Here is a 27,623-nt window from a genome sequence, read left to right on the forward strand (position 1 = left end):
CATAGCTTTAAAAAATAGACATTTTTTTCTAATTGCGCCATATCCCAAAGTTTAGCTAATTTGTATGTGTGCTCGTAAAATGGTCAGAAGGGTCTTGGGTAGCCCCATGGGTTTTTTTCTTAGATTGAGTTCTTCTGAGGTTTTCCCTTTTACTGCTCCCCAAATTATTCCTGACTTTGTGGACAGAGTTTAATTTTTTAAGAATTTGTCATTTTTCTTGAATTTCCTTTCCTTTATGTATTGTTTTTCTTTGTTCTTTTTAAAAATTTTTTAAAAGATTTTGGCTGTGTTGGGTCTTCATTGATGCATGTGGACTTTCTCTAGTTGCGGCGAGCGGGGGCTACTCTTCGTTGCGGTGCACGGGCTTCTCACTGTGGTGGCTTCTCTTGTTGCGGAGCACGGGCTCTAGGCATGCAAGCTTCAGTAGCTGCAGCACGCAGGTTCAGTAGCTGCAGCACGCGGGTTCAGTAGTTGCGACACACGGGCCCTAGAGCGTGCAGGTTTCAGTAGTTGTGGCACACAGGCTCAGTAGTTGTGGCTCACTGGCTCTAGAGCACAGGCTCAGTAGTTGTGGCACACAGGCTTAGTTGCTCTGCAGCATGTGGGATCTTCCCGGCCCAGGGATTGCATTGGCAGGCGGATTCTCAACCACTGCGCCACCAGGGAAGTCCCTATTTTTTAATTTTTAAATTGTTTTTGGTCCCTGGGCTCATATCTCCTTGCAAAGTCTCACTCTCTCAAACCTCAAGCTCATGACTGATGTGTCCCATTATCACAGGCTCTAGGGAAGTTGATCACTCTCTCCTAACGTTTTGGTCACTTCTACAGTAACAACCACTTCTCTGCTGGTCAGGATTCGTCCATGAGAGCACTTCTCTTCACTCTTTACTTTCTGACAGAGGACAGCATATAAAGAATTCAGCAAATGCTATGCTTTTTTTAAGACCAAGACACCTGAGAGGTGTCTGGAAGGACATCTGCCCGTTGCCATTCCTGTGTGTCTTTTTGCTCCACCAGTGTTGATATGCTTCCATTGCAAAAAAAAAAAAAAAAATTGAAGCTTCTGCTGAGGGAGAAGCTGATGGTGGAGGATGAAGCCCCCATAACTGGCTGCATTGGAGAATCATCTGGGGGGTCTTGTTAGAAAAATGTATTCGCAGACCCCACCCCAGACCCACTCAGTCAAAATCCCCAGGAATCCCAACAGGGCAAACCCCACCGAAGCCTTAGTCCAGGAGCTGAGGCCGCTGTCTGTCGTCCACGTCCATCGTGACAGCACATTTTATCCTCACTTCAAAGCTCTCTCCTGGGAAGCTGTAAGTATTTTAATAGGTATCTTCTTAACAGATACCTTTGAGTGCTATTACGTGTTTCTTTTTCAGTAGGTCTTACTTTTCCATTGCTACAGCTGAATTATATGCTTTGACTCACCAAGGCCTGGTGATACTGTTAGGTTTATCTCATTACATAAAAATGTCAGATTCACTTTACAATGTGTGAATTCTGATTCTAAACTTCCTCCTCCACGTTCTTTGTTTGGCACCTTTGCCACTATCATCTTGCATGACATCCTTTCACATCTTTCTGATGCCTTCCCCTTTCCACTTATGTCCGTTTCAAGTCCCCTCGGTTATGTCAGTGACTTCTGTCAAATGCATTTCCCTCTAGTCTTTGTGAGATTCACTTCATCTCTTGCCAACTCCTCTTTCTGATGTCATTCTGTTCACCAGATGTTTATATCATTGCTTATTGCACTTCCATGTCCTCCTTTCAGTGACTAAATAAGCCGCTGCTAATGAAAAAAATGGATGAAAACATGACTAATGTCCCTCAGTCTTCCAGTCCTATATCCATGTGGCTAAGTCTGCAGCCTGAGCAGCATTTTCCATAACTGCAACTGTGCAACATCAGACCCACAAGCTATTGTAATTAGTTAAGGAATACTAGCTGTTTTATGGAGAACTTGGCAATTCTTAGATGCTTAGTACAATACAAGTTTATTTCTCAATCATGTTAGAGACCAATGCAGGTATTCCTGTGCTTTCCACATAGTGATTCAGGAAGCCAGACAAAGGGGAAGTTGATCTGGGGAAACCACTTAGCTCTCTCTGCCACACGTGTTGACAGATGTTTTACAAACAAAGAGACCTAAATTCTAATACATTTGGGAAATGCTGAATCAAACACAATGTAACAGGGTCAGTTGTTTTTGTTCTGTTTTTGCTGTGTAGTACTTCCTCAGGCTCTTTCTATCCTACGTGTGCAGCATTCATTCATTTATCCACTCATTCAGTCATTCAAGTATAATTTAGACACGTAGGCTGCGGAAATAAAACCGTTCTAGCATCAGTTTTCCTTGTTTTCATGGAGGAGACAGATCTCAATTGATCACACAATACAAAGTTAGTCACAAGCTGTGTGAAGTGCTATCAGGGAACATTATCGGGGGCTCCAGAGACACGAAGCAAGAGGACCCGGCTCATCCGTGGCTCAGAGGAGGCATCCCTGGGGAAGGGTAACCGAGCAAGGTGTCCGGGAGCTGTAGGTTTCACTAAGGGAAGTTGTGTTTGAGGAACTGTCTAAGGTAAACAAAACCAGACACTAGTTAAAGTGGAAAGAACATATTTTAATCAGCGTTATGCTCCTGCAGTAGGGAAGCAGGTCCGGCATGAACTGAACTGAACTTCAATTTGTACAGAGATGACCGGGTGTTTTAAAGAGAGAATCAGGGAGCTGGGAGGGGACCAGCGGGGCCTCGAGCAAAGTCAGGGATGTGAAAAACTAGCGAGCGTTGGTCACTATGAGTGTGGTTAGGCCTCTGTGTCTGTACCTGGCAGTGATGGAGGTAAGGATTCAATCCTCTCACAGAGACTGGGAGACAAGGGGCCTGTCCTTCCTAATGGTTTCATTTCAAAGGAATGGAGTTTAGATCCTTGAGAAAGACACTCTGAGTTGTAGGAGATACATATATAATACATCTCAAAAGGACAGGAGAAGGATTCACAATTTGAAGCCCTTTTTAGTATGTGCTCCAAGAAAGGGTGGTCAGGGGCCTATCCTCAGGTGTTGGCTGGAACAAACAGTAAATCCTTTAGGCGACCTTGAGCTTTCTCAGGCAGGCACTTTGAGGGGGGCTGGGGTCATATTGGGGATATGACCTTGAGCTGTTAGAAACTACGTTCGTGTTTGTTTAAGGTCCTTTAAGTTGGGGAGAATAAGTGGATGAAATCCTTTGTGCTGAGACTCTGCATTCTCTATAGGCCAAGGCTGAGGCTTAGTTGAGAGGAAGGCTCACAGGAGCTTGGCTCGAGTCGGGTCGAGGAGAACATCTGTCAGAACCGAAAGGACACAGCGTGTCTGAGGCCGAGGGTGAGGCTCCCAGGTGGGCAGGGACCTGCAGCTTAGAGCCCTGTGCGCAGGTGCAGGGTTCCAGTGACCGCTTGGGGCAGCACGAGATCTTGCACGAGTGTGAGCAGAGACAGCGTGCTGGGTGGGCACTTTGCCACCGTCTGGCTTCGAGAATAAACGGGAGGCGTAAGAGGGACTTTGGGGATTCAGAGAGAGGATTGCTGCAGGCCAGGTGCGGGATGGCCAGTCCTTCACGCGGCTGTGGAGGGAGAACGTGTCAGTGACAGAGGGTTTGAGAGCACCTGGGGGGTAGAATCAACCGAACTGGACGAACACCGGATGGGGTGGGCGTGGTAACACGACGAAAAGAAAGACATCAGGATACAGCCTAATAGAATTGCGTGCAGAGCAACAACCAGCAGAGGCAGAGGGGCCTCCCTCAGGGCGGAGACACTCAGGGGGACACGAAAGGCAACATTCCAGATGGATTCCGTCTTTGCCCAGAATTCTAACACCTATTGGACATTTGTAATCCACAGAACATTCTTAGGGAAACATTATTCTAGAGATGTTTTCCAAAATTTTGTTCCCATTTTGTTCCATTCTCATACAAAGAAGCAAAATGTTCAAGTTCATGAGAGATTAGAAGAAGATTCTCCTTCACATCTCAAACGTCTCTTTTGAGAATTACAGTAATCATAACACATTTAAAATCAACTATACTCCAATAAAATAAAAATTTAAGAAAAATTTAAGAAAATCCAATAAAAATTTAAGAAAAAAGAATTACAGTAATCAGTGTCTACCATGTGCCAGCCACTCTTATAGACACCTTGATAGATAATTATTGCTTATCTTTAGGATAATTTAGCAATTGGGTAGTTTTGTGGTCATTTACAGACAGGAGACCTGGGCCTCAGGTAAGCAACAATACTCACTCTAAGATCACACTGCCAGGAGGTGATGGACCCAGGTCTCTCTAACCGGCAGGCTCTGAAGTCCACTTGGGTGGAAAGCTTTGCTCTTCCTCACTAGCTGTGACCTTGGGCACAGAATTTAACCTCTGGCTTCCTCGGCTTCCTCATGTATTAAATGGCAAAAATACTTACAGCTACTCGCGAAGTTGTTATAAGATCAAATAAAGCGATCTGCACGGCTGGCAAGTATGAGTACTCCAGAAATGTTTATTATTCCTCCCCCATGCTCATCCCACAGAGAGGATAACTCCCTCTTGACCATTCAGATTCTTCCTCCTACCTGTCAGGACGTTGTTTCTGCATCTCTTGGACAAGTCGTCTCCCTTCCTCGTGACTCGTCGGTTATGAGTGGCCGTCCCTCCCTCCTGAGGTCTGACTTCCTCTCCCAGGCAGAGCCTGGGTCTGTTTGGCTCCAAAAGTTCAGAGTCTGTTCTCTTTCTCTTCCAAGTGTCCTTCCTCCACCATTCAGCTCTTGGGAGGACTTTGACTTCTTTTATGCTTTTAAAGACTTTGCATCCTCTCTAATAAGCGAAGTGTCCACAGACGTCTGTGTTTGCATCACCGCTGGTCTCATGAAGACACAGCTGATTCTGTACACATCTCACAAACAATGACCTCAGTTTCCCAACGTACTGGTTTAAAGATAAACCACGGTTGGAAGTGGCTCCAGACACCGATCTTTCTGTTGTTCTTGGGGAGTTCCCTGGAATTAGAACTGCTCAGGCCAGCTCTCTTCTATCTGCAGACTGTTGTGGATGCTAATAATAAACTAAGATTTAGTAGCTCATCTTGCTCACTCACTAGAGGACGTCTTGCAGGCACTCAGGCTCCACAACAGAAGATGAAATCTTGCTCAGTAGTCTCGGCACCGGTTTAGTTTGGTATAGTATAGACTCTGGAGCCAGGTAGCCTGGGTTTAAACCCGGACTTCGCCGCTAACTAGCCAGGAAATGTTGAGCAAGTTATTTAGCTTCTAAGTGGCCCGCTTTCCCCATCTGTAAAATGGGGTAGTCAGCACAAAAGAGTTTTCATATATAAAGAGACTGGCACATAGTAAACACTTACATAATGTCATTATTTGCCCCAGCACCTTAGTCAGGTATAAAGAAATTCCTAAATAGAGAGCATTCATTTCTTTAGGCTGAGATATAAATAACGGTTCATTTCTCAAGACATTTAATCTTCCTCTTGCTTTCTGTCTACAGCCTGCTTCACTAATGCATTTGACAATTCTCACAAAGGGTAAATATAAATGATAAAACCAACATTTTTGTCCACTTATTTTATTCCAAGCTCTATTAAGAAATATAATGAAGAAACTGTTGATTCCATTGAATAACAGGAGTTTTGGGTGTTATCACTGTTACTTAAGAAATTATTTTTGTCACTCTCTGTTATCACAGAGAATAAGGACTTTGCTGTATTTTTGAATTTAACAATTCTTTTTTTTTTAAAAAATAATTACCAATGAAGGAAACAAGAACAATTCTTCTCGAGTTGTTGCTGCCTTTCAAAATGTTGAATTACCTCTCTATACCTGTTTCCAGAATTCTAAAATGGGGATAAAAATGTTATCTGCATTATAGAGCTGCTAGGAATTTTATTTTATTATTTTTAAAAATAAATTTATTTATATTTTTTTATTTTTGGCTGGGTTGGGTCTTTGTTGCTGCGCGCAGGCTTTCTCTAGTTGCTGTGAGCGGGGGCTACTCTTCATTGCGGTGCGCGGGCTTCTCATTGCAGTGGCTTCTCTTGTTGTGGAGCACGGGCTCTAGGTGTGCGGGCTTCAGTAGTTGTGGCATGCGGGCTCAGCATGCTTCCCTAGTTGTGGCTTACGGGCTCTAGAGTGCAGGCGCAGTAGTTGTGGCTCGTGGGCTCTAGAGCTCAGGCTCAGTAGTTGTGGCTCGCGGGCTCTAGAGCACAGGCTCAGTAGTCGTGGTGCATGGGCTTAGTTGCTCCGCGGCATGTGGGATCTTCCCGGACCAGGGCTCGAACCCGTGTCCCCTGCACTGGCAGGCGGATTCTTAACCAGTGCACCACCAGGGAAGCCCCTAGGAATTTTAAATTAGGTAATACATGGAAAGGGCTTAGAGTGATACTCAGCACAGAGTAAGTGCTAATAAATGTTATTTATTATTTTCTTAAACATAAACGCAATTTCATGGGTTATTTGATTTCCAAAGCAGCCTTCCCAGCGTGATTAGTGTAGATTGGACCCACCTGTTGAAAGCAGGGCTCCCTTTCCCTGGCCTCGCAGATTTCCTCCAAAAGCCACAGGGCCTGGGTATCTGAATCGAAGAGTGGAGTAGTTAAAATCCCGTTTGCTGGCTGGAGAAATGCAGAGAAGCAGAGGAGATCTGATGTCTTAGCAGCGATGGATCTGCCCTGACTCTGTTATCATGGCGCTTCCATGGCACACTTCCTGGGCAGATGAGTCATGTTTCCTGGAACTGTCTGTCAGAGGAAGTTTGCTTCTAGGATGCCTGGCATTTTGCTTAGATTTCAGAGATAAGCTATTTCAATTCTAAGGACAACCGCTGTTCAAAACCACACATAAAAAGTGAAAACAGTGTGCCAAACAATTCAGCTGAAGACTCTCTACCGGATATGAATCTAGCATTGGACGAAGCAGGATCATGATTCAAAAGGAGTTTAGAATGAAGCGTATCCATTGGTTAATTAAGCCAAATACTTCGTAGTGTCATTAAGTGCAACAAGAAGCATTTTAGAAGAATTTTAAGACTCCCAAGTAAAATGCCCAAGTAAAATGTGAGTTTTTTTAATTACCAAAAATTAAAAGGAGAGATGTTTATTTCAGTGTGATCAAAATCCCTTTCCTCAAAGGAAAATGCTGATCATCTGTCACCGTCCCTCACAATGAAGAATTTTCATGTGATTGCATTAATTTGCTGCAGTTAAGGAGGCAAATACAGCAGCCTTCAAAAGAGAGCCTTTGCTCTCAGATTCAAAAGAAACTGTGTGTTTCCCCTCTCAGTATCCTCTCAAACATGAAGGACAGGATCAGGATAAATAATAATCAGACCTACCAATAATTTCCACACTACCCGCAAGCCAGTGAAAATTCCATTTGATGCTCAAAACTTGAAATTGCTGTATCCACACTTCCTTTCCTGGTGGTCCTCACCTAGCTCTGCTTCTCAGACCACAGGCATCGAGTGCATGCAAGGTCTCTTCCACCATCCAACAGACACACGGCATGAAGCAGAAGGCTAGATTCAAAACTTAGTGGTCATTGTTGTGGATTTCAGTTAATTACACTGATGACTATTTTTTACAATGGGAACAATTTCCACCTGCAACATTCCAGAATTTTTTCAAAAATGACATCTTGACCCCTCAGTTCTTACATGTACTTATGTATTGAACAGGCTTTCTTCTCCCGCCCTCCCTCAATTGGGGAAGAGTCTGCATGGCAGGGCTTTCGGTCCTTCCACCTCCAGGTTCTAGGATTTCATGCTGTGCTATATAGGTCCCTCCCTCTTTCTGAGTCCATCTGTAGCAGATGGTTAGGCTTTTAAGAGGCAGAATAATTTTTTTTAAATGTTGAGTGCTTCACAGTAGCGGTAGAGTTGGCAGAGGGAAGGCTGTGGTTCATGGAATTAAATGTTCATGTACATACGAGGGAGAATATGCTTGGCTTTCAAAGCATTTCACTTCCCACTAGGGAGGGAATTAGGCACTTATTGGTCCATCAGTGACTATCAAAACTTATGTTTGTGAGAGCTCTTTAGTCCCTGAACATCTGAAAGAATGCTTTTTTAATAACGAATTAGTCTAATTAATAATAAAAACCTAGTTATGATTAAAAAAGGAAGCATTGGGGACAAAATATGGTTTTGAATTAATGCTGGAGGAGTTTACCTTATATAATAACATTTTAATGGGCTAATTTTCATGGATCATCTTGAGACACATAAAAAAGATTATGGAGACAGACAATATAATATTTTTAGTAGACCAGCTGGGTATCTGAGAACCTAAAAGGGTATGGAATTCTGACACTGGAAACACACTACCAGGGCACATCTACATTGCTATGTCAGTAGGTCCCCAGAGACAGTGCTTTAAAAATAAACTTACCTGATTACACAGGAGTACAGTCTTTGCAGACATTTTACAAGATACAGGAAAACCTAGATAAAATTAAAATAACCTAAATTACATCATTACTGAGAATATTTGGTGGTACTTATTTCCTGTAGTTCCATCCTATATATTTATTTTATTTTAATATTTGAAGGGGATCATTTTGTACATACTGTTCTATAATGACTTTTTTACATGTAACAGTAGCTTGCGAATGTTTCTCCTTGTTGTTTATTTATCTCCTTGTTACACCACAGCATTTGCAACATCGAATCTTCCACCATCACAATACAGCCACCCATTCTTGTTGTAAAACACATAGAATCTTTGCACATTTCCACTGTTATAAACAATGCTGAGATAAAACATCTTTGTAGTTAAACCTTTGCATACATCCGTGATTAAACAAACAAACAAACAAACCCAAATCGGCCTTTGTGGCTTCTAAAATAAGTAATATGTAGAAAGCAAAAATAAATATCAACGCGCTATTAAGAGGGCACAGCGACTAGCCACCCCATGGAAAGGAGACGATATGGTCTGTGTTTGAGACAGACCTCTACTCCAGAGTGACACAAAATAACTCGGAATGTGGTCTTTCAGTGGTGTTTCTTGGCCTACAAAGCCCAGCACTGGGTCATTGTTTCCTTTTAGATGGTACCTCGTGCTTCCTGCTGCAGCCTGCAGCACATGGCAGCGCGGCTTTTCCCGGGCCGGGGAGGCGTGTGCCTCTGTATCCGAGGGCACTGCCAGCGCCCCGGTGTGTCACGGGGAGCCTTCACCTCCCAGGGCCACCACGGAGCCCTCTGGAGCCTACCATGCTCTGCTGATGTGCTTTGCTTTAAACATTTGCCTAATTTACCTCCCACAGTGGGGTTCTTTTTTTACCCCCTGAGGCTCTTCTCACCCACAGTGGGAGCCTTTTACCCTACTGGATGAATCTTGCTTGGCAATTTCTCCTATTGTTACAGGAACATTTCAAAGCCCTTCAAATTTAACGTAAACTCTGAAAGTTCCAAGTTTATCCAGGAGATTTGTTTGTAAACATTGGACAACAATGTTCTCAACAGCTGTTCTGATAAAGCGGTTCCCATAGTTCCTGGCACAGTTGTTTTCTGGGTGGGGAAAATCGGAAGAGGTGCTCCAAGAATTCACCAGTTCCCACTCCTCTGGAGTTCCAGGGGCCAAGCAGCCAGAGCTGCAGACTGGCCGGACGGAAAGGAGAGAGGGGGCTGCAACAGGACAAAACACAGGTAGAGCCACTCTGCTTACCAGTGGTCTCTCCCTGATCCGCTCACCAGGGCAGCCTTGACAGATTTCCCAGTGTCCTCTTCGCCACCAGCCCTGCCATGATCCACCATCTCCCTCCACGCAGACACACGCTCCATGGCCAGTGTGCCCCACTGTATGATCTGCACTGGGCTCTGCACCCCACACACAAAGCCAGGTCGTCATAGCAACACGCCGCCCCTGACGGCCATCCGTCTCCGCACAGGTGATTCACTGATTTGCTGCTTCCCCGTCTGGTCTGCCAGGGACGGTTTCTGAGAAATATTTCACATGAGTCAGTGCAAGTTCTTTCTACCTACCCATCATAGTTTTTCTCTCAAAACTGTTTCTGGTATGGTTTCTTTAGAAACAAGGTTGGTTCCCTTTGCCTCTGACCAAGAGTTACAATAACGTCTGGGGTACTTTCCATATGCCAGGACTCATCCTCAACCTATTACCTGGTTTGTCTCATTTGCTAAGCACAACAACCCTATGAGATAAGTACCATTAAGATGCCAAGTTTACAAAGAAATCTTAGCTTATGGAGGTTAAGTAATTTTCACAAGATTATATTCTAAGCAAATTTTAGAGCTCGACTGGACTTTGAATCTAGAGCCTGACACTGACCACACTGAATATACTCTAGTGTGTTCCTACGGTAAAATTACTGTCCTGCTCTCAGTTGAAATATAATCTTCTACTAGTGACACTGACTTCAAAAAGCCACTCTGTGAACTCACTGAGTATAGTTCTCAGAAATTTAACTCTCTTCTTTTACATTGACCAGATTTTTTCCTCTCTAAAACTATCAGGGATTCTCTACTATACCTAGAATTCTCCCTCACGGCAGATGAATTATTTCAATTACATATTAAACCCTAAAGGATAAAGTTCTTTTGGGGTTTTTAAAGATTTGTAATAGGAACTGGACCAAAATTTTTTTCCAGAAGTTTCTCCATATTTTAATGATATCATCTCAAAGAAACTCGATTTAATTTCTTTATATGGACTATATTTAATTCTTCTTACGATTAAACCTCCAATATAAAAATGTTTTTCTTCCAGAAAAATTTCAAGTAAATAGGAAAAACAGTAGTTAGAAAAAGTGTGAATTCGATGCTGATCTAAAATAGAAAGGGCTGAGTTTTAGTTGTTACTCACTGTGATCCTAAAGTGGGTTTAGAAAAGAAGTCTATCTGTACATCCCAAACTGAGATAGGAGACAATTAGTTATAATTTCATTCATTAGGGTCACAAATTTTCAAAATCATAAAACCATTTAGCAGCAAAGAGGCCCTTGAAAAGCACATTTCTGTTCTGAGGGTTATTGCAGTTCATAAAGTTGATTCTTGCGGAGGGAACAGGTTACACATTAGTTGACCTTGGGTTTCTCCAGACTTGAGTTCCAGTGATTCGTAAAGTACCTACAAAAACCTTAATCCTACAAAAATCTCACTCTGTCAGTGATATGTCTTTGGTTTTCTGTCTTCCATTTTGTATGCATGGGTCCATACTAGTTAGGAGTCCACGGATCATTTCATGTTGCAGCCGTAGTCAGAAATCTCTAATGGTCTCATCAACTATGCGTGCACCAAGTTATCAAACCCATGCAAAGGAAGTAGATAGAAATTGGCAAGCGAGACTTCTGCAAGAGATTTCCTTCCTCTTCGAGTGTCGTAAGAGCAGTTGAGATGTTTCAGGGTGGCGCGGGGGTGGAAGATCTAAAACACAAAAACACTGAACGAATCTTCTCCTGAAGAGGATAACTGAAAAGATTCTACACAGCAGGTTTTGTACGTATATCCACGTCTGAAGGTACATTAAATGGCAACTTGAAAATGTAAACAGCATTTCAAGTATTAAAAAAAACCCAAACCTCTAAACACAGTTATACAAATTCGATCTTCATATTCAAAGTAAGAATCTCAGTCTTTCACTTCTTAGTTTCTGCTAGTCTCCTTCCTATGGACTCAAGGCCTCAAATACTGTTCAGATGGGGTAAATCTTGGGGCTTTCTGAAAGCCGGCAATGGTACCCTTAGCGGGACCGAGCCACATGCTGGCCAGCAGCCCCAGTGAGTCACAGCTGGGATGGCCTGTGGTTAACATTCGGCTCTGAAAACAGCATCAGGAGCAGCAAGCACCCACTGGTTTCCATGGTAACCGGTATTTGTGTACTTTGAAAGATGACTGTTCCTTTTTGGGTGGTAAATTTACGCAGGAATGAATTGTTGAGGTGACATTAGCCATCTGCGTGAGTATAAACAAAAACCCCTGATTTAATTAAGTGTAAACGTTAGAAGGACATAAAATTAGGGGTATGGGATTTTTTTCTTCTAGAGAGGTATTTTTCTACACTAATTAAGTCACTAATTTATTTGACATTACATTTAAGTATTTTCATCAATGTCTATTTGATGTTTATTTCAATGTATCATTCTCTTCCCTCCAAAGGCAAAAAGAAACTACTTGTTATTCACCACTGTTCCCCCCAGACCCACTCCCTTTGCCCCCAACCCCCATTCCATTCACAGTGTGTTATTTAAGAACCACTGGGATCAGGGGCTCTCCTTCAGTGAAGTAATTCCATCCGGAAGGAAGAAAAAAACATCCCCTCCAAGTCATGTGAAAATGTCACGTTTCTTAACCTTGCTGAGCTGGGAGGCGAAAGCACTATACTCTTTATGGCCGTGCACGGAATCTAAAATATGGCTCCTCGAAATGTTGCTACCTAGTTTTTTAGAAGATCCGTGAAGCTTAAGGCAATTATAGTTCTAGAGAAACCTTACCTCATGTTTTGTTGGATAAAGATGAAGTAATTAAAGTTTTGGTCACTGCAGCACAATCCAAAGTTTAGAATGAGCCTTTTGGAGTGGAAAACAGTAGAGCGATTTCTTGTTTATTATGCTCCGGCTTGAGAACAGTATGTTTATTTTTGTACTAATTAGTTTTGAATTGGAATTCATACCCTAGGTTTAATAGAAACTCTGTGGCTGAAATAAATGCCCTGCAGTGAAGCAGTAGTTTAGGAATAAACAGATTACCTTATAGACTCCTCCCCCGCCTCCACCTCCTGCAGTGGATGGTGGGTCTGGAGATGGGAGGTGGAGGGCCGTTTTCGTTTCCTCTTCTTTTTATGTGGCTTTATTCCTTCTCTCATTTTTGCTCCCTCCTTATGTCTTCTGTCAACCATCTACAGTATTAGAAGTTTGATAATAAATGCACATATTCAAAGCGGCAGTATTTAAAAAATTAAAAGGAAGCTGAAGGGACAGGTCTGAAAACTAAACCTCATCTTTATCATCTGCATAAAATGCTTAAGTTTAGTACTTAAGGGTGAGTGATATAACGGACTTCTGAGTTTCTCTTTTTAAATCTCAACTGACCTTCCCCGCATCGCACAGAAACGGACGGCTGATCCGCAGCCCGTTTTGAGAACTCAGGGAGACGACCCAAATTTAGAAATCTGCGATTTTGATTATGACCTTGAACAAGGCCCTTCTGCAGAGTGGCCACAAAGGATGCAGACCTTTTGCTGCCTGAAAAGAGCATGCTGAAGTTTAGGGCTGTAAGACCCTAACATGTATCTAACTGTGCAGCGTTAAAGTAACAATGCAGACGAAGTGCCATGAAAATCAGTGCAGCTGTCGGGGAGATGGCTGTCTTCCTTCACTGAAGCTCTCCTGGGAACCCGCCCTGGACAAAGCCCTGTGCTAGGCTGTGAGGGGATGTAAGAGGTAGTCTGGGCTCTAAGGAAACTTGTAATCAGTAGGGCAGAGAGACACACATGCCTATCACCAGAATGTGACCCTTTCCACAAAGAAGCACAAATGAAAAGCTGAGGGGTTTCAAAGGAAAACTAATCTATGACCGGCTACAGGGATTGGGGAAGGCTCCGTGGAGGGGCTTTGTAGAATTTGATTAAGAAGTTTTCCAGGCTCAGATCAACATGCTTCAAACAGTATTTCCTATCATAACATTTCCGTAAATAAAAATAATCTGGTCAGTTTGGAATTTACTGAATCCAGATGATACGTTTACATACAGACACACACAAGCACATACACTCACACGTGTGTGCTCTCCAAGAGAATAATAAAGGAAGTCCATGATCAGACATTTTCCATTTCTTTATAATGGGCAGCTCATCCCAAGGGTAACTGGAACAAAGCATTTAATGTGGACATTTGGGGATTGAAAGAAAATGTAGTGGCCTGAGTCATGAGGAAGCCAATCTTTTTGGATTAACATTATTTTTCCCAGTTGAAGAGATATGGCAGAGAGGTTTATTATTTTAGTTTGGAGGTATGTATCTGATGAAATAAGGCAGATAAAGGGTACCCAACAGGATGTATAAGTACCTCAGTGGGGAAATGGGCAAAGACCTCAGCAGAAAAGTTGCAAGAGGAGAAAAAGAAATGCCCAATAAACATGAAAGAAACTTCAACCCCAAAGTAACAAATTAAGACAATTACAAAAAGAAAACAAATTTTCACTATTAGCCCCAGTTTTTAAAATAATAGCAGTCATAAAATATTTCCATCAACTGTTGGTGGGAGAATAAATTGGTATAAACTTTCTGGTAAGAAGTTTAATAATATGTATCCAGAGCCATGAAAGATCATGCTCTTTCATTCATTCCCTTTATAGGAATCTTTCCTAAGAGAAATTTAAACTGTCAGACAAAGACTTGTATTTATTGGCCCCCAGATTGGAAATATTCTAAGTGAACAACAGTAGAATTGTAATGTAAATATAGCATATTAGTAGTATTTTGTGCCACTATTAAAAATGTTTACATAGACTATTTAGTGACAGGCTTAGTGAAAAGCAGGGAACACAATTAAATGTGTAGCCCAAATTGATACACACCCATATTCACATATTCCCCTGCACACATATTTGTATATGTACATATACAAACAAATGAAAAAAATGTTGGTAAGAGAAGCTTCTGGTATTAACAAAATATTAACTGTGGTTCTCTTCAGTGGGATTAATTTTTGTATCTTCCTTTCAGAGTTTTCCAAAATGTCTAATTGTTTATAGTTAGTATTTATTTTAAAAATTTATAGCTTACAGTTATAATACTGTTATTCACTGAACATCTCTCATGTGTGATTCATATGTGAACCCATCTCACCTGTCCCAGCATTTCCTTCTTCTGTGCCTGGATGATATTGGCTTGGCCAAAAAGTTCATTTTGGCCAACCCAATAATTTGGAGGGACCTCTCTATATATAATTATCTATTTTTAATTCCTGTACTCAACCCACCTCAGTAGATTTACCTGTAACTTTTGAACCAAGGAACAGCTTCTGCTGCATGAGTGGACTTTGCTTTTTCCATCTGACAAGCCCTGTAGGTTTTCACGCTGGGAGGTCTCTCTCTGATTGCAGCTCTATGATGGCCCACGGCGGATGGGGCGCTATTGTGGAGCAGACATTCCACCTTCAGGGAGCACCACGGGCTCCAAGCTTCAAGTGCTGTTTTATACCGACGGGGTCGGTCACCATGAGAAAGGATTCCAGATGCAGTGGTTCATCCAAGGTAAGCCCTCTGCTGATCTCAGTTGTATTTGGTAGTTGCTATTTGACCAAGAACCGTTCCCTTTGCAATTCTATATTTGGAAACAGTACCGTCCACGAATAGTGGAACTGATCTTCGGTGGCTGTGGGGTGCCCATGGCTGTGGCAGCTTGAAGCGGGATCTCAGTTCCCCAACCAGGGATTGAACCCAGGCCGCAGTGCTGCCCCGGCTCTCGTCTGCTTTGTAAAAAGAATTTTTTTTTTTTAAAGCCTCCTTTTTTTAAAAAAATTTATTTATTTTTGGCTGTGTTGGGTCTTCGTTTCTGTGCAAGGGCCTTCTCTAGTTGCGGCGAGCGGGGGCCACCCTTCATCGCGGTGCGCGGGCCTCTCACTATCGCGGCCTCTCTTGTTGCGGAGCACAAGCTCCAGACGCGCAGGCTCAGTAGTTGTGGCTCACGGGCCCAGTTGCTCCGCGGCATGTGGGATCTTCCCAGACCAGGGCTCGAACCCGTGTCCCCTGCATTGGCAGGCAGATTCTCAACCGCTGCGCCACCAGGGAAGCCCCTGTAAAAAGAATTTTAACAAAGAGATGGAAAACAGTGAAGCAGGTAAAGTGTTTATTAGGAGAGGAATACGTGTAGAGAAAGCACGGGTGCGCTCAGGTTGAGAGAGAGCCGTGCCTCTGGGGTAGTTTAAATCACTTATATGGGGCAGTTCTTCCGGGTCTCCTCTGGCCAATCATCTTGCTTTGTCTGGCTCTGAGTCCGTATTTGGTCTGAACTCGGGGCCCTCCCCTGTGTGCGCGTGCACCTTTTAGCCAAGATGGATTGCAGCTCAAGGGTCTCTGGGAAGTTGACAGAACATATTATGGTCTGGCGCCCCCTCCCTTCTCCGAGCCCTGAGGAGCCTTTCTGTGCGTGTGTAGTTTGGGAGGTCTCCTTGCCCTCAAGAATGGGAAATATATGGTCTCCTTATCTTGTCTCCAAGCAGGACTCAGCTCCTCCTGGCTCCTTCCATTCTCTTTATCCCCGAGTATCCGTCCACAGGGACAGATTCCATCTCGCTCCTGCCTCAGAACCTGCCTGGTAATCTAGTGCCAGGCCTTAGAACGTTTACTCAGATGTTGCTGGCTCTTGGAGAGTTGAATCCTGTTGGGGTTAAGGCAGGAAGTGAAGTCCAAGTGGACAGGATTTGGGTAACCGCTTCAGGAGGTGCAGCCGCCAATTGCTTATGAGAAAGGAGCAGCAGACGGAAGTTTCTAGGGGTGAAGGGCTGCACCTGGGCGTGGCAAGCAGGTCACGGGGTGCAATGGAGTCTCTTGGGGGAGTGGGACAGAATGAGGTTTAAGGCTCACCCTGACACGGAGCAGAGAAGGAGTGACGGGGATAGAAGGGAAGGAAGGAGAGTCAATCAGAGAGAGAAGGGGGAGGGAGAGGACTGGGCTGTGAGGGGAACCTGAGCAGAAAGCTTGGGCTAGTGATGCACTAAGCCAAGGACAGGGGTCGTATCTGCCAAACGAGTAGGGGCAGGTAAAAGCCTGCCTACGAACTGGTGGTTCAGAAAACAGGTAGGGATCATCACTCCTCTGAAGATGAAAATCTGTTTTAAACACAAGTTCTGAAACTTCTAGACTGACCTCATGTGGGCCAGTCGAAAGGGAGAGGACCCCAGGGCAGTGCTTCTCAAACCCTGGTCCCCCAAAGCAGCAGTAGAATGTGTGAGAAATGCAAATTCTCAGGCCCCATCCCAGAACTATGGAATGGCAAACTCTGAAGGGAAGCCCAATAATCTGTGTCTTAACTAGTCTCCCTGGCGAGTAAAGTTGAGGACCACTCTCCCAGAGTGATCTAGACCTGAAAAATATAGTCCTCGTGCATATTATACGAGCAGTTCTAGGCCAAGAGCTTAGGGCTCACTACTATGATTCAATCAACTTGAAAGAGGAGTGGAGTTGCCATGTTATACCTGGAATCACACACAGACATCCTAAACTGTGGTCCTGCTGTCACAATCAGGGGTGAGCCCAGGGTGAGCATACGTGAATGTGTGTTGAGGGTTTTTAACATCATAGTACATATATTATATGCATCGCAGCACTTTACACAACCGAAGAGCCCTATTATATACTTGAGAATGTAAGACGTTCTGTTATTATGAACTGGAGCCTGAGTATATTTCGTTAAAACATACGTATAGGGTTTTTCAGTATTTAAAAATATTCAGTGGTAATCCACAGCTACTTATAACTTGAAATACAGATCATAAATTCCCAAAGTACGTGCGCGATGATAATTAAGCTTGTGGAAGTTCCGGATTGTCCTTTTCATCAAATAGGTAGATTTAACCTTGGAATGCCAATTTCTTGATCTATTAAATGAAGGAGCTGGATTGATTCATCTCTGTAATACAGCCCATCTCTAGTATTGTGTGATTCAGAAATAGCCTGACTCTGAGGGAACTAGAGACAGTGTGGAAAGACCTAGAAGAAACAGGAAAATCTTGGGACATGGCCCAGATTCTGAAGGGCAAGGGGTATTTTCCAGAATGGTGTTTCTCAAGCTTCCACATGGATATGCGTCACTGGGGATCTTGTTAGGATGCAGATCCTGATGTGAGGGCTGAGGTAAGGCCCATGGATCTGCATTTCTGAAAAGCTCCCAGGTGATGCCGTTGGCGTGTCTCTGTAGACCACACTCGGAGAGCTTTCTCTTCTCTAATCTCTGAAGCGGTAAGGTTCTTTCTCACTGGGGCCCCAGCCCTTATCCTACTGACACTGAGTCAGAGAGTGGAAAGTAAGAAATGCCAACCAGGAGACTGAGGCTCGGGGCCTAGGGGCACGGTCCTCAGCCCGAGATACACGCAGGAATTGCCTGGGAGTTTTCACAAGTACCGGTGCCTGGGGTCCAACCCAGGAGATAGGATTCCATTGGTCTGCGTTGGGACCTTGACTACTGCTAATTTTGAAAAGCTCCCTAAGTAATTCTTTCATGCAGCTAGGACGGAGCATTTTAGGAGAAGCGATTTATTTTGCTGGTGATATCCTTCTCCTCAGTGCACTGCTTCCTCTCCCCTCCAGGCTGTTGTAGCCATGCTAGCCCAAGGCCACACTAAGGAGTATGACTTCCTGGTCATGACTGGCTGCCCTGGACGACTGGGTTTCTCCAGCCAACACACTAGGCACGGCTTTGAGTTTTGGTTGGGAAAATTTTTTTCGTCCAGTCCCATTTGGAATCCGTCTTCATTTGGGAGAGTCAAAGACATCCTCTGTCTATTCTTGTATCCTGTTTACTATTTCAAAACGTACTCCCAATTGCTGAAAACTTGCTAAGCTTGGAACCAGAGTTGGGCAACAAAATTTTGCCAGGTAGGACCAGAACTGAATAATTTTTTTTTTTTTTAACTCTGTGCCACTAGATGTAAATTATGCTTGGGAAGAACCTTCTGGAAGGAGACTGTTAGTGGTCTAGATCTGTGCAAAATTAACTGTCATATACTATAGCTACGCAATGCTGAGTTTCTACTCGGCATCTGAACTACGTCTTTAACTCGAGACAGCCGGGAAGAGGGGCCGACAGAAAAGAGAAGGCCTCCAATGGAAGAGGTTCCCGCACTTCTCACCGGTTGTTGGTAACCTGAAGGCATAAATCCGATTTCTAGTCATCCCTGTGTTCCTTCCAGAGATACTAAGGAACGGTCAGTGTGTGACTCCTGCTCCAGGCCTGGTTCCTACACTCCTAGAGCTTCCAGGCGACTGGGAAAAGTAGCCATCTAGCCAAGAGGCACATGAATAGACGTGAACTTAGCGCTGTGATGATGCCACAGGAGCATACAGAAGGGGATTCGACCTGCACAGGAGGCCAGGGCAGTCCTGCCTGAGGGTGCAACTTCTGAACTAAAATCTAAGAATAAGCAGGAGCTAAGGAGGCAAATAGGAGAAGGAAAAGGGTTCCTAGTAGAAGAAAGACCCCGTGGTGGCAGGGAGCAGGGTGCACGTGGGGGACCCACACGTCCAGGGCGGCTGGAGTCGTGTCACAGGTCCAGCAGGAGGAGCCGGAGAGCGAAGCAGGGGCCTTTGGGTCCCTCACTGTTAGGGGCTCGGGCAGGGACGGGCTCACGCCCTCTGTTTCCCGTAAACCCTTCAGGTTTCAGAGAAATATGAGTTTTTTCTTCCTTTTATGCATCTTTATTTGGGAGATTATCTGGACATTGAGCTTTGAAGCATTTATGACCTTGAAGTATCACATGTGCATACAAAAAAACCCATGTTTACTTGAAATAAAATGTTGGTTTTCGGTTCTCTTTTTTTTTCTTGTCACTTACAAATTTATTTTTATACAATTTTAAAGGTTACTTTCCATGTACAGTTATTACAAAATATTGGCTGTCTTCCCCGTGTTGCACAACACATCCTTGAGCCTGTACTACACCCAGTAGGTTGTCCCTCCCCCTCCCCACCCCAATAGTGCCCCTCCCCCCTCCCCACTGGTAACCGGTAGTTAGTTCTCTCTATCTGTGAATCTGTTCTTTTTTTGTTATAGTCACTAATTGGTTGTGTGTTTTAGATTCCACGTATAAGCAATATTTGTCTTTGACTTACAGAGAAATGAGTTTTGAGTAGCATCTGGAAGCACTGAAGCAACGTGGCGTGTTGTGGGATTTGAATACAAAATATTCAATAAATAATATTCATAATAATATTGTGAATATTATTCATAATAATATTCAGTAATATTCGTAAATAAATATTAAACAGATACAAGGTCCAAAATACGCTTAAAAATTAGTCTCAATTTTAAATTAAAGAGAAATCTTCTTGAATGTGCCTGTGTGCACATGCACGTGTGTCTGTGTAGGTAATTCAGAAACATTGTCTGAGTGCAGCTTCTTCAGATCCGCATCTCGGAATCAGGCTCCAGTGCTGGGCCGGGACACACAGGCTGACAGTGGCCGGGAAGCTGCTCTTCCTCACCGGCCAGAGCAAGTGCCTTTAAACCCTGAGCCTCTTTTCACCAGAATCAAATCTCCTTTCAGGCCCTCTTTCCCCTCCCAGTCTCTCCCAGACTATGCAGCGAGAAATCCCAAACCTCTTCACCGCAAGCTCAGAATCTGCAGTGGCATCATTTCCTGACCATTGCTGCCGAGGAAGACTCCCCATGTGCTTCATTCAGGAGGCCAATTAATAAATAAACTCGCTCACAAAATGTGCCTCTTTGTCGCCCACACAAATCTTCTATTTGCTTTGAGAAAATGGATCTACAATCGGGCTTTCTTTGTGGGCACATCTTTGAAGCGGTGTTGCGGGTGTGAGATTAACCACACTGCGTCGCCTTTATGCAAAGCATCAAAGAGAATCCCGCTCTGTAAAGAAAGAAATGGCCACAGTTGCCCTGTCCGGCTAAACGGTGTGCAGTATTCAGCGCTGACGGCATTGTCTGGGGGCTGAATTTGGCCTGGCCTCGGGGACCTGCATCTGGGTTGCTGAAGGGGATATAGAACTTTCTGCGAGCTGTGTGAATAGGGCCTCCCGGCCAGCTGCGCAAACCCCTCGCCTCTTCTGATCACGCCTCCCAGGGGCCCTCTTTCACTTGGCAGTGGAATCCGGCAAAAAAGCAAGGTCAAGGAGCTTTGTGAGTGAAAGAGTGACATTTGCAAAGGGAGAAAACCCCTGACCTGGGAAAAGCAGAGGAAGGGTGAAGTGCCTGGATCAGGAGGTGACGTCACCCTGGGCTTTCACAAAGGAGAGCGTGGCCTTTTCTTTGGGGAGATAGATGACATCAGCCTCTTGAATGGGGGCTGGTTCCATTTTATCATCCCTTCAGCTATTAACGAGATTTCTCAAGCCTTGAGGGTTTTGCAGAGATCAGCTCGGGGTTTATAAAAACTGTATCCTGATCCTGCATGGCTGGCTTGGTTTGAACATGAGCCAGCACTGTCTTGACCGCCTGTGGACACGCAGCGCTGTATCAAAGCGCTTCTAAAAAATGGATTTTGAGAGCCCTGGCAAAGAACCTCCTTGAGGTCTGCAACGTTTCCCGTAAATCTTCCCTCAGTTCTTTCCCTCACATGGGCATTTCAACAGTCTCCGTTATTGTTGGTCTTTCAGGGGAATTCCTTCTAATTTGTCGTTTTTTATTCCTTTTGTGATTTAGAGTATGTGTGCCAGGGTTTCTGGGAGGTTCACCCTTTGAGGACAAAGGTTTTATCTTTTGTAATTCAAGGAACAGTTTGTGGTTCTGCATCTTGTGGTAGTGATTACTTGGGGCCTCTGTGGCATGCATTGAGGACATGTTTTCATTCAGTCATTCATTCAGCCAACCAACCAGCATATATTTATTCATGACCAGGTTCTGGGCTTGGCGTTTATAAAATGTAGAGAGTGTATTTGTTTTCTCAGCCTGTCATAACAGAATACCAGATTGAGTAGCTTAAACATCAGAAGTTTATTTCTCACAGTTCTGGAGGCTGGAAGTCCAAGATCAGGTGTCAGCAGGTTTGGTTTCTCCTGAGGCCTCCCTGTTTGGCTCGCAGACGGCAGCCTTCTCACTGTGTCCTTACGTGGCTTTGTCTGTGTGAACCTACTGATGGCTCTGTGTGTCCAAATTTGCTATTCATATAAGGAGGCCAGTCCGATTGGACCGGGGTCCAGTCTAGGGGCCTTATTCTGGTTTCATCACTGCCGTAGTAGCCCAATGTCCAGACGCAGTCACATTCTGAGGTACTGGAGGTTAGGGCTTCAGTGTGTTAATTTTGGGGGAGACACAATTCAGCCCATAACAGAGAAGAAGGAGACAGCATCCTTGACTTCAGGGAGTTGGTCAGTAGTAGGGGAGACAGACAAACCAAGTGCAGAATCCATGATCCATGATGCTGGGGGGGGAGGGGGGCAGGGAGGAGACCTCGGCTGGCCGCAGGGACTTTGAGAGGCCCTCCAGGCCGCTTTGATACTTGAGCCGAATTTTAAAGAATAAACAAGAATCAGGCAAATATCTGGGAGGGGAAGGCATTTCTAAGCAGAAGCAGGGAGGCTTGGGTTGATCATGGCAAAGGTTTTCAACCAGCAAGTATTTCAGCTAAAGCACATGCTCCCAGCACCCACACCAAGGGGGTGAAAATTGCTTCTTGGGAGGGTGAAAATATTTTATGCTTCATGTATAAAGCACAGATACATAGACTACATAGCAGATATATATTATATCTGTGATATTAAATTTTTTGAGCAATTGGGAAAAAATATCCAAAAAGCCTCCTTAGAAGGTCAATAATGAACAAACGATTGAGAAATGCTGAGCTAAAAGGAGGATAGAAGGTGAGGCAGGACAAGTTGTCAAAGACCAATTGATGGGAGCCATCGCAAGAACTTGGATTTTATTTCCCGTTGTCTGTCCTGAGTCCTGCTCCTGCACGATGCAAACATTCACAGGAATCTGGAGGTACGATGCTCGCCAGGAAAGTGATTTTTGAATTGTGGTCAGCAGAGATGCTGCGGCAGGCTCATAAGGCCAGGATGTGAATCACGCAGTCTGGTCCTCATCTCGGGCAGAGACCTTTCTCTCTCCTAGTGTCACTTCCTGCTGGGCAGTGATAGAATGTCACAGAGAAAGAAGTGGTAAAACACCTCTCCCTCTCTGCCTCTAAGGTAACTTCAGCTGCGATCAAGAATGTGCCCTTTGTTCAGTAAATCTGTGAGCAAGCTCTTGGTAAAGACAGATGGGGAAAACATAGACTCCTGTGATTGTTTTATTATGTTGTGTGATATGAGATAAAGAAATCTTGTGCAGTTTGGGTCAAAATTTAAGTAAAAGAGAAGCTTTTAAGAAATATTAGTTCTGTTTAATTTAAAAGTTATTTCCCTAACTGCTAACTAGGTTTTCCTTCACATTTCTACGTGCTCTGTCCTGTCCTACTTATTGTGGCCACTTCAGCCTATTTGATATTTTGGACTTTTCATCTTTGTGTTACTCTTAGAAAATGTTTAAGCCTGGAGACTGAAAGCGAGTACAGTCTTAGTGGAGAACCAAAGCACAGATTGCTGTATTATGATACTGTGTCTGATTTTTATTTATGGCAAGTTCTCACTTAACATCTTTTTTGGAAAGAAGTTCTTAATGGATGATGCTAATGGAAAAAAAAATCGGTTAATAAATTTGTAAAAGTGGGATGATCACTTACTAAGAAAATCCTGCAGTTCTTTTTGCCTTGGTTTCACAATTTTTCCAGCAAGGTCCCAGTAACCAGAGGCAGCATTAAACCTATGCAGACATTTCACTATGAGCGGAAAAGCTAAATCCTGACATTATTTGCCTCCTTGACAACAAAGGAAAATACAAACACACAGAGTTGACCTTCATGTAATGTTGGCTCTGAGTCTCGTATCCAGTGGCAACCTTTTAGGAGTCTGGCATCCCAATTCCCACGTCACTACTGTTTGCAGAGGTTGAGCTCTATTTCCATTGCTACTCTTTCAAACAGTTATAAAAAGAAAAAAGTAACCCTCAAACAACCATGACCTTCCCAAATCATATATTGCACAATTTGTAATAGTCCTTGAGATTTGGGCCAAAAAGACGGGCTTTCTTGAATCTTCTGTTTGTGTTCTGGTTCCTTAGCAGCAACACCCCTGATAGATACTGCACATACTTTCCAGGGGATTCCACACTTTTCTGTACAACGTGAAAAAAGAAACCATGCATTTTTTTTCGCAGTTTCAAATTTAGCCCCAAATGACTAAACCAACACAGAATAAACACGATGTTCAGTGTAGGACATCATTTTTGTCCCCAGAGATTTCTCTTTTTGAGCCTTTACTTAAATAATGCCGTACTTGTCTCTGACATTATGTATCCAAGGACCTGTTTTTTTGTATATGCCGCTGGATATTCAGAGAAACTAAAGCCAGCCTTCCGTGGCCTTGACTCACAAAACCAAGAATGAATCTCTGGTGTAAGATAGTAATTACATTCTAGAAGATTTAGTCTAATTCTGTATTCTCTGTATAAGTAATGACATTGATATACCTTATCCCTGATTTTTTTTCCTTCTAGTTATTCTTTCAGACTACTCACAGGCTAAATAATACAGACTTATCAATACTACCTAAATGTAATTTTAAATTTATTTTAAGACATTAATGGTGATAAAAATAAAACCATGTTACTATGTTAAGAGTGAACGAAAATATGATTTAAACGCTTGGTGCACTGACTTAATTGACACCTCATTTATTATTACTGGACCAAGTAATTTTTTAAATGTTGATATTATAATTTTTGAAAAGTTGGTGTTATCTTTCTACCATGTGCTGGGCCTTTTGGCAAGCATTTTAAAAATACGATCTCTTGTCTTCTCCTAATAATCCTCTGAAATCAGCATCATCACCCGCATATTATGGATAAGAAAACTGAGGGAGGCGTCTTAGAGAAGTCAGGTAACTTCCCCAAACTCAAAGAGGGAACGAGGACACACAACCAAGTGTGTGGTGTCGAACTCCCAAGTGTTTACACAGCTGCACTCTGCCTACAGGCAAATGATTTTTCCCCACAATTTTTCATTGCAGAAAAGATGAGATGATATTGCAACGCAGAGACGGTCAGAGCTTATAGCAGGTAATTTTGCAGCTAAATTCCCACTGAGGATAATGGCTGTCTTTGAAAGAAAGTGTGCTGTCTTTCCCAAGTAAATAATGTTCCCGTTCCAAGGTCTCCCCACTGAATTGCCCAGCTCCTTCCTCCATAGCAATGATGGGGGTGAAGCGCAGTACTTAGCCAACAACTCGTTCAAAATAGCTGAGTTTGCTTGTCTGTCCTTCAACACAGTATCTGCTTTATTCCTCATTCGTAAAGTGTTCTTTCTCTGGAGTGGCCACATATGGTTGCTGTAATCATACACTTTGAGCTGGGATAGACCACAGAGATCATCTGATCTGTTACCATGGCTTAGTTATGCAAAAGATCTTACAAGAGAAGTGCTATTAAAGCGAAGGATAGCTACCCCGTAATAGATTGGTTGGACGAGAGTGGAGCGCTTGAGGGTTTGGTTAATTCAGGACCCCAGTCAGAGGGCACGTGGGCTGACTGGACGCCCGAGGCATGTGTCCTGTGAGGGACCAGCACCCTTCCTGTTGTCATCACAGAACATCATCTCATGGCTCAGGCTTGGACAGAGCTTGGAGGGTCAGAGGACACCACGACCGTTGGCATGGCGCTGCCCTCACTTGTCCATTGGCCCATCAGGGGCAACCTTGCTGTGGAAGAAAGGCTGAGGGTTGGGGGAGGTGAGAGAAGGAATGGGGGTGGGCGAGGGCGAGTGACGCAGAGCCCTGTGGGGAGGCGGTGAGCTTCTCTCCCTGCAAACGCACTGTGTACCAAAATAATTAAATGGAAAGAGGGACTTCCCTGGCAGTCCAGTGGTTAGAACTCAGCCCTTTTACTGCCAAGGGCCTGGGTTCAATCCCTGGTCAGGGAACTAAGATCCCGCAAGCTGTGCAGCGTGACCAAAAAAATAAATAAAATAGAAACAAAGCCGGATTTGAATGAATACTTAGTACGAGTGTTGAACCTTGGAAATCACATAAAGAGAACATGTTTCCTCTGCCTTTGCCTGTTTGGGGGATTTCATGAAGTAGCTCTTGGTAGTCTTACGCATGACTACTTATTTTAGGGGAAATTAGTCCAGCTGCCTTGGTCTCATTTCATTTCCTTGGAAGACGTTTCTATATATTTTGTTCAATAATTTTGTTCAATAATAAGAAATCTTCAATAATTACAAAAATGTATAAGAGAGAGAGAATGATTGATTTCTCCTGAATTGTAAGCAAAGAATTTCTAATGGGGAACCATTTTTCAACTTGGTTGGAATGAGTAGATTAGATGAAAAAGGATATAGTTAATCAAAATGAAAAGATGACAAGATCAGCTATACTTGTTTGGGTCAAAAGGAAAGATTTTTAAACTTTCATATAAAGGAAATTAAAATTTATATTATGTGAAGAGTCCTAAAATATGGGTACATTGGGTTCATGTCTTTTTAATGGTATACTAAGGTGAAACACTTCAATATTCAGATTCAGAACATCTCAGAGAGTCTATGAAAATATTAATTTTCAATATTAATGTGACATCTTACATGGTAATTTAAAAGTCATTCTGTAACTATGGACGGCATTGATTTTTGAGCTCCTTGTATCCTATATCTATTTTCCAAGTCATTAACTGCATGTTATGACCTTATTCTTTCACTCTTTTTTTTTTTTTTTTTTTCTACCATTGAAAGTAGATAACTCTACTCCGTATCCATTGCTGTATGGAATATATTTAGACAAAATGATTATCACAAAGTCTGGGTCTGGGATGAAATCCTTATGGAAGATGAAACTTTCTGAACCCTCACCCTAAACTCTTGAGTTGGCTTCTCCTAACGTGATACCGAGCTTAAGTTTGTCTCTAGTTTTCTCAACAACAGACTTTGTGCTGAGTCTGAACGTTTATGTCCCCTCAAAATTCATGTGTTGAAACCTAACCCGTAAAGTGATAGTATTAGAAATGGGGCATTTGGAAGGTGATTAGGTCATGAGTGTGAAGCCCTCATGGTTGGGATTAGTGCCCTTATAAAGGAAGCCCCAGAGGGACCCCTCACCCTTTCTGCCATGTGAGGTCTATAACCCAGGAGAGGACCCTCAGCCTCACTTCCTAGGGCTACTGTAACAAAATACCACAACTGGGTAGCTTAAAACAACAGAGATTTATTTTTTCACAGTTCTGGAGTCTCAAAGTCGAAAATCAAGGTATCAGCAGGGCCATCCCTTCGAAGGCTCTAGAGAAGAATCCTTCCTTACCACTTCTAGCTTCTGCTGGTTGCTGGCCATCCTTGGCTTTCCTTGGTTTGTCCGTGTGTAACTTCAGTCTCTGTCTCAGTCTTCATATGGCCCTCTTCCTTTTGTGTGTCTATGCCCAAATCTCTCACTTCTTAGAAGGGCATCAATTATATTGAATTTCACCCCGCCTCTAATCCAGTATGACCTCATCTTAACTTCATAACATCTGCAAAGACCCTATTTCCAAATAAGGTCACGTTCACAGGTTCCAGGTGGACATGATTTCTGGGGGACACTATTCAACCCAATACAGGAGGTTCTGCAGCTTTGACAACTTTCCCCTCTCCTGGAGTCACCTGCTTTGTCTTCTTTCTTCTTTCTTTTTCCTCTGGAGAATTTCCCATTCCTTGGCCTTTACGTTACCTGGTTTTCTTCTCTGATTTCGTCTCGTGATTGCTCCAGCTGGTGCCCTCTCTTGTCCTCACAGAATCAGTCTAACCCACAAAATCCCCCAGAAAATTAATCTGCAAATCCTTAAGATCAGGTGAATTTGGGGACCCCACTCATGGCTTTGTCTTCAGAGAGG

General features: G+C 43.5%; 1 protein-coding gene and 1 long non-coding RNA gene across 3 annotated transcripts in view; one reads left to right on the plus strand and one right to left on the minus strand.

Annotated features, from left to right (window-relative positions):
* Positions 1 to 27,623, plus strand: part of CUBN (cubilin) — a 274,317-nt gene that overhangs the window by 81,411 nt on the left and 165,283 nt on the right. For both annotated transcript variants that reach the window (XM_036842057.1, XM_036842058.1), the window contains exon 29: positions 15,100 to 15,250. In XM_036842057.1, coding sequence (XP_036697952.1) covers positions 15,100 to 15,250 — 151 coding nt within the window. The remainder of the gene's footprint in view (positions 1 to 15,099; positions 15,251 to 27,623) is intronic.
* LOC118889929 lies at positions 2,606 to 5,024 on the minus strand. The gene is made up of 2 exons (XR_005018630.1): positions 4,606 to 5,024; positions 2,606 to 3,607 (listed from the first exon to the last, which is right to left on the minus strand). It is a non-coding gene; the product is annotated as an uncharacterized LOC118889929 (long non-coding RNA).

The sequence above is a fragment of the Balaenoptera musculus genome, chromosome 2, assembly GCF_009873245.2.
Source record: "Balaenoptera musculus isolate JJ_BM4_2016_0621 chromosome 2, mBalMus1.pri.v3, whole genome shotgun sequence".
NCBI lineage: Eukaryota > Metazoa > Chordata > Mammalia > Artiodactyla > Balaenopteridae > Balaenoptera > Balaenoptera musculus.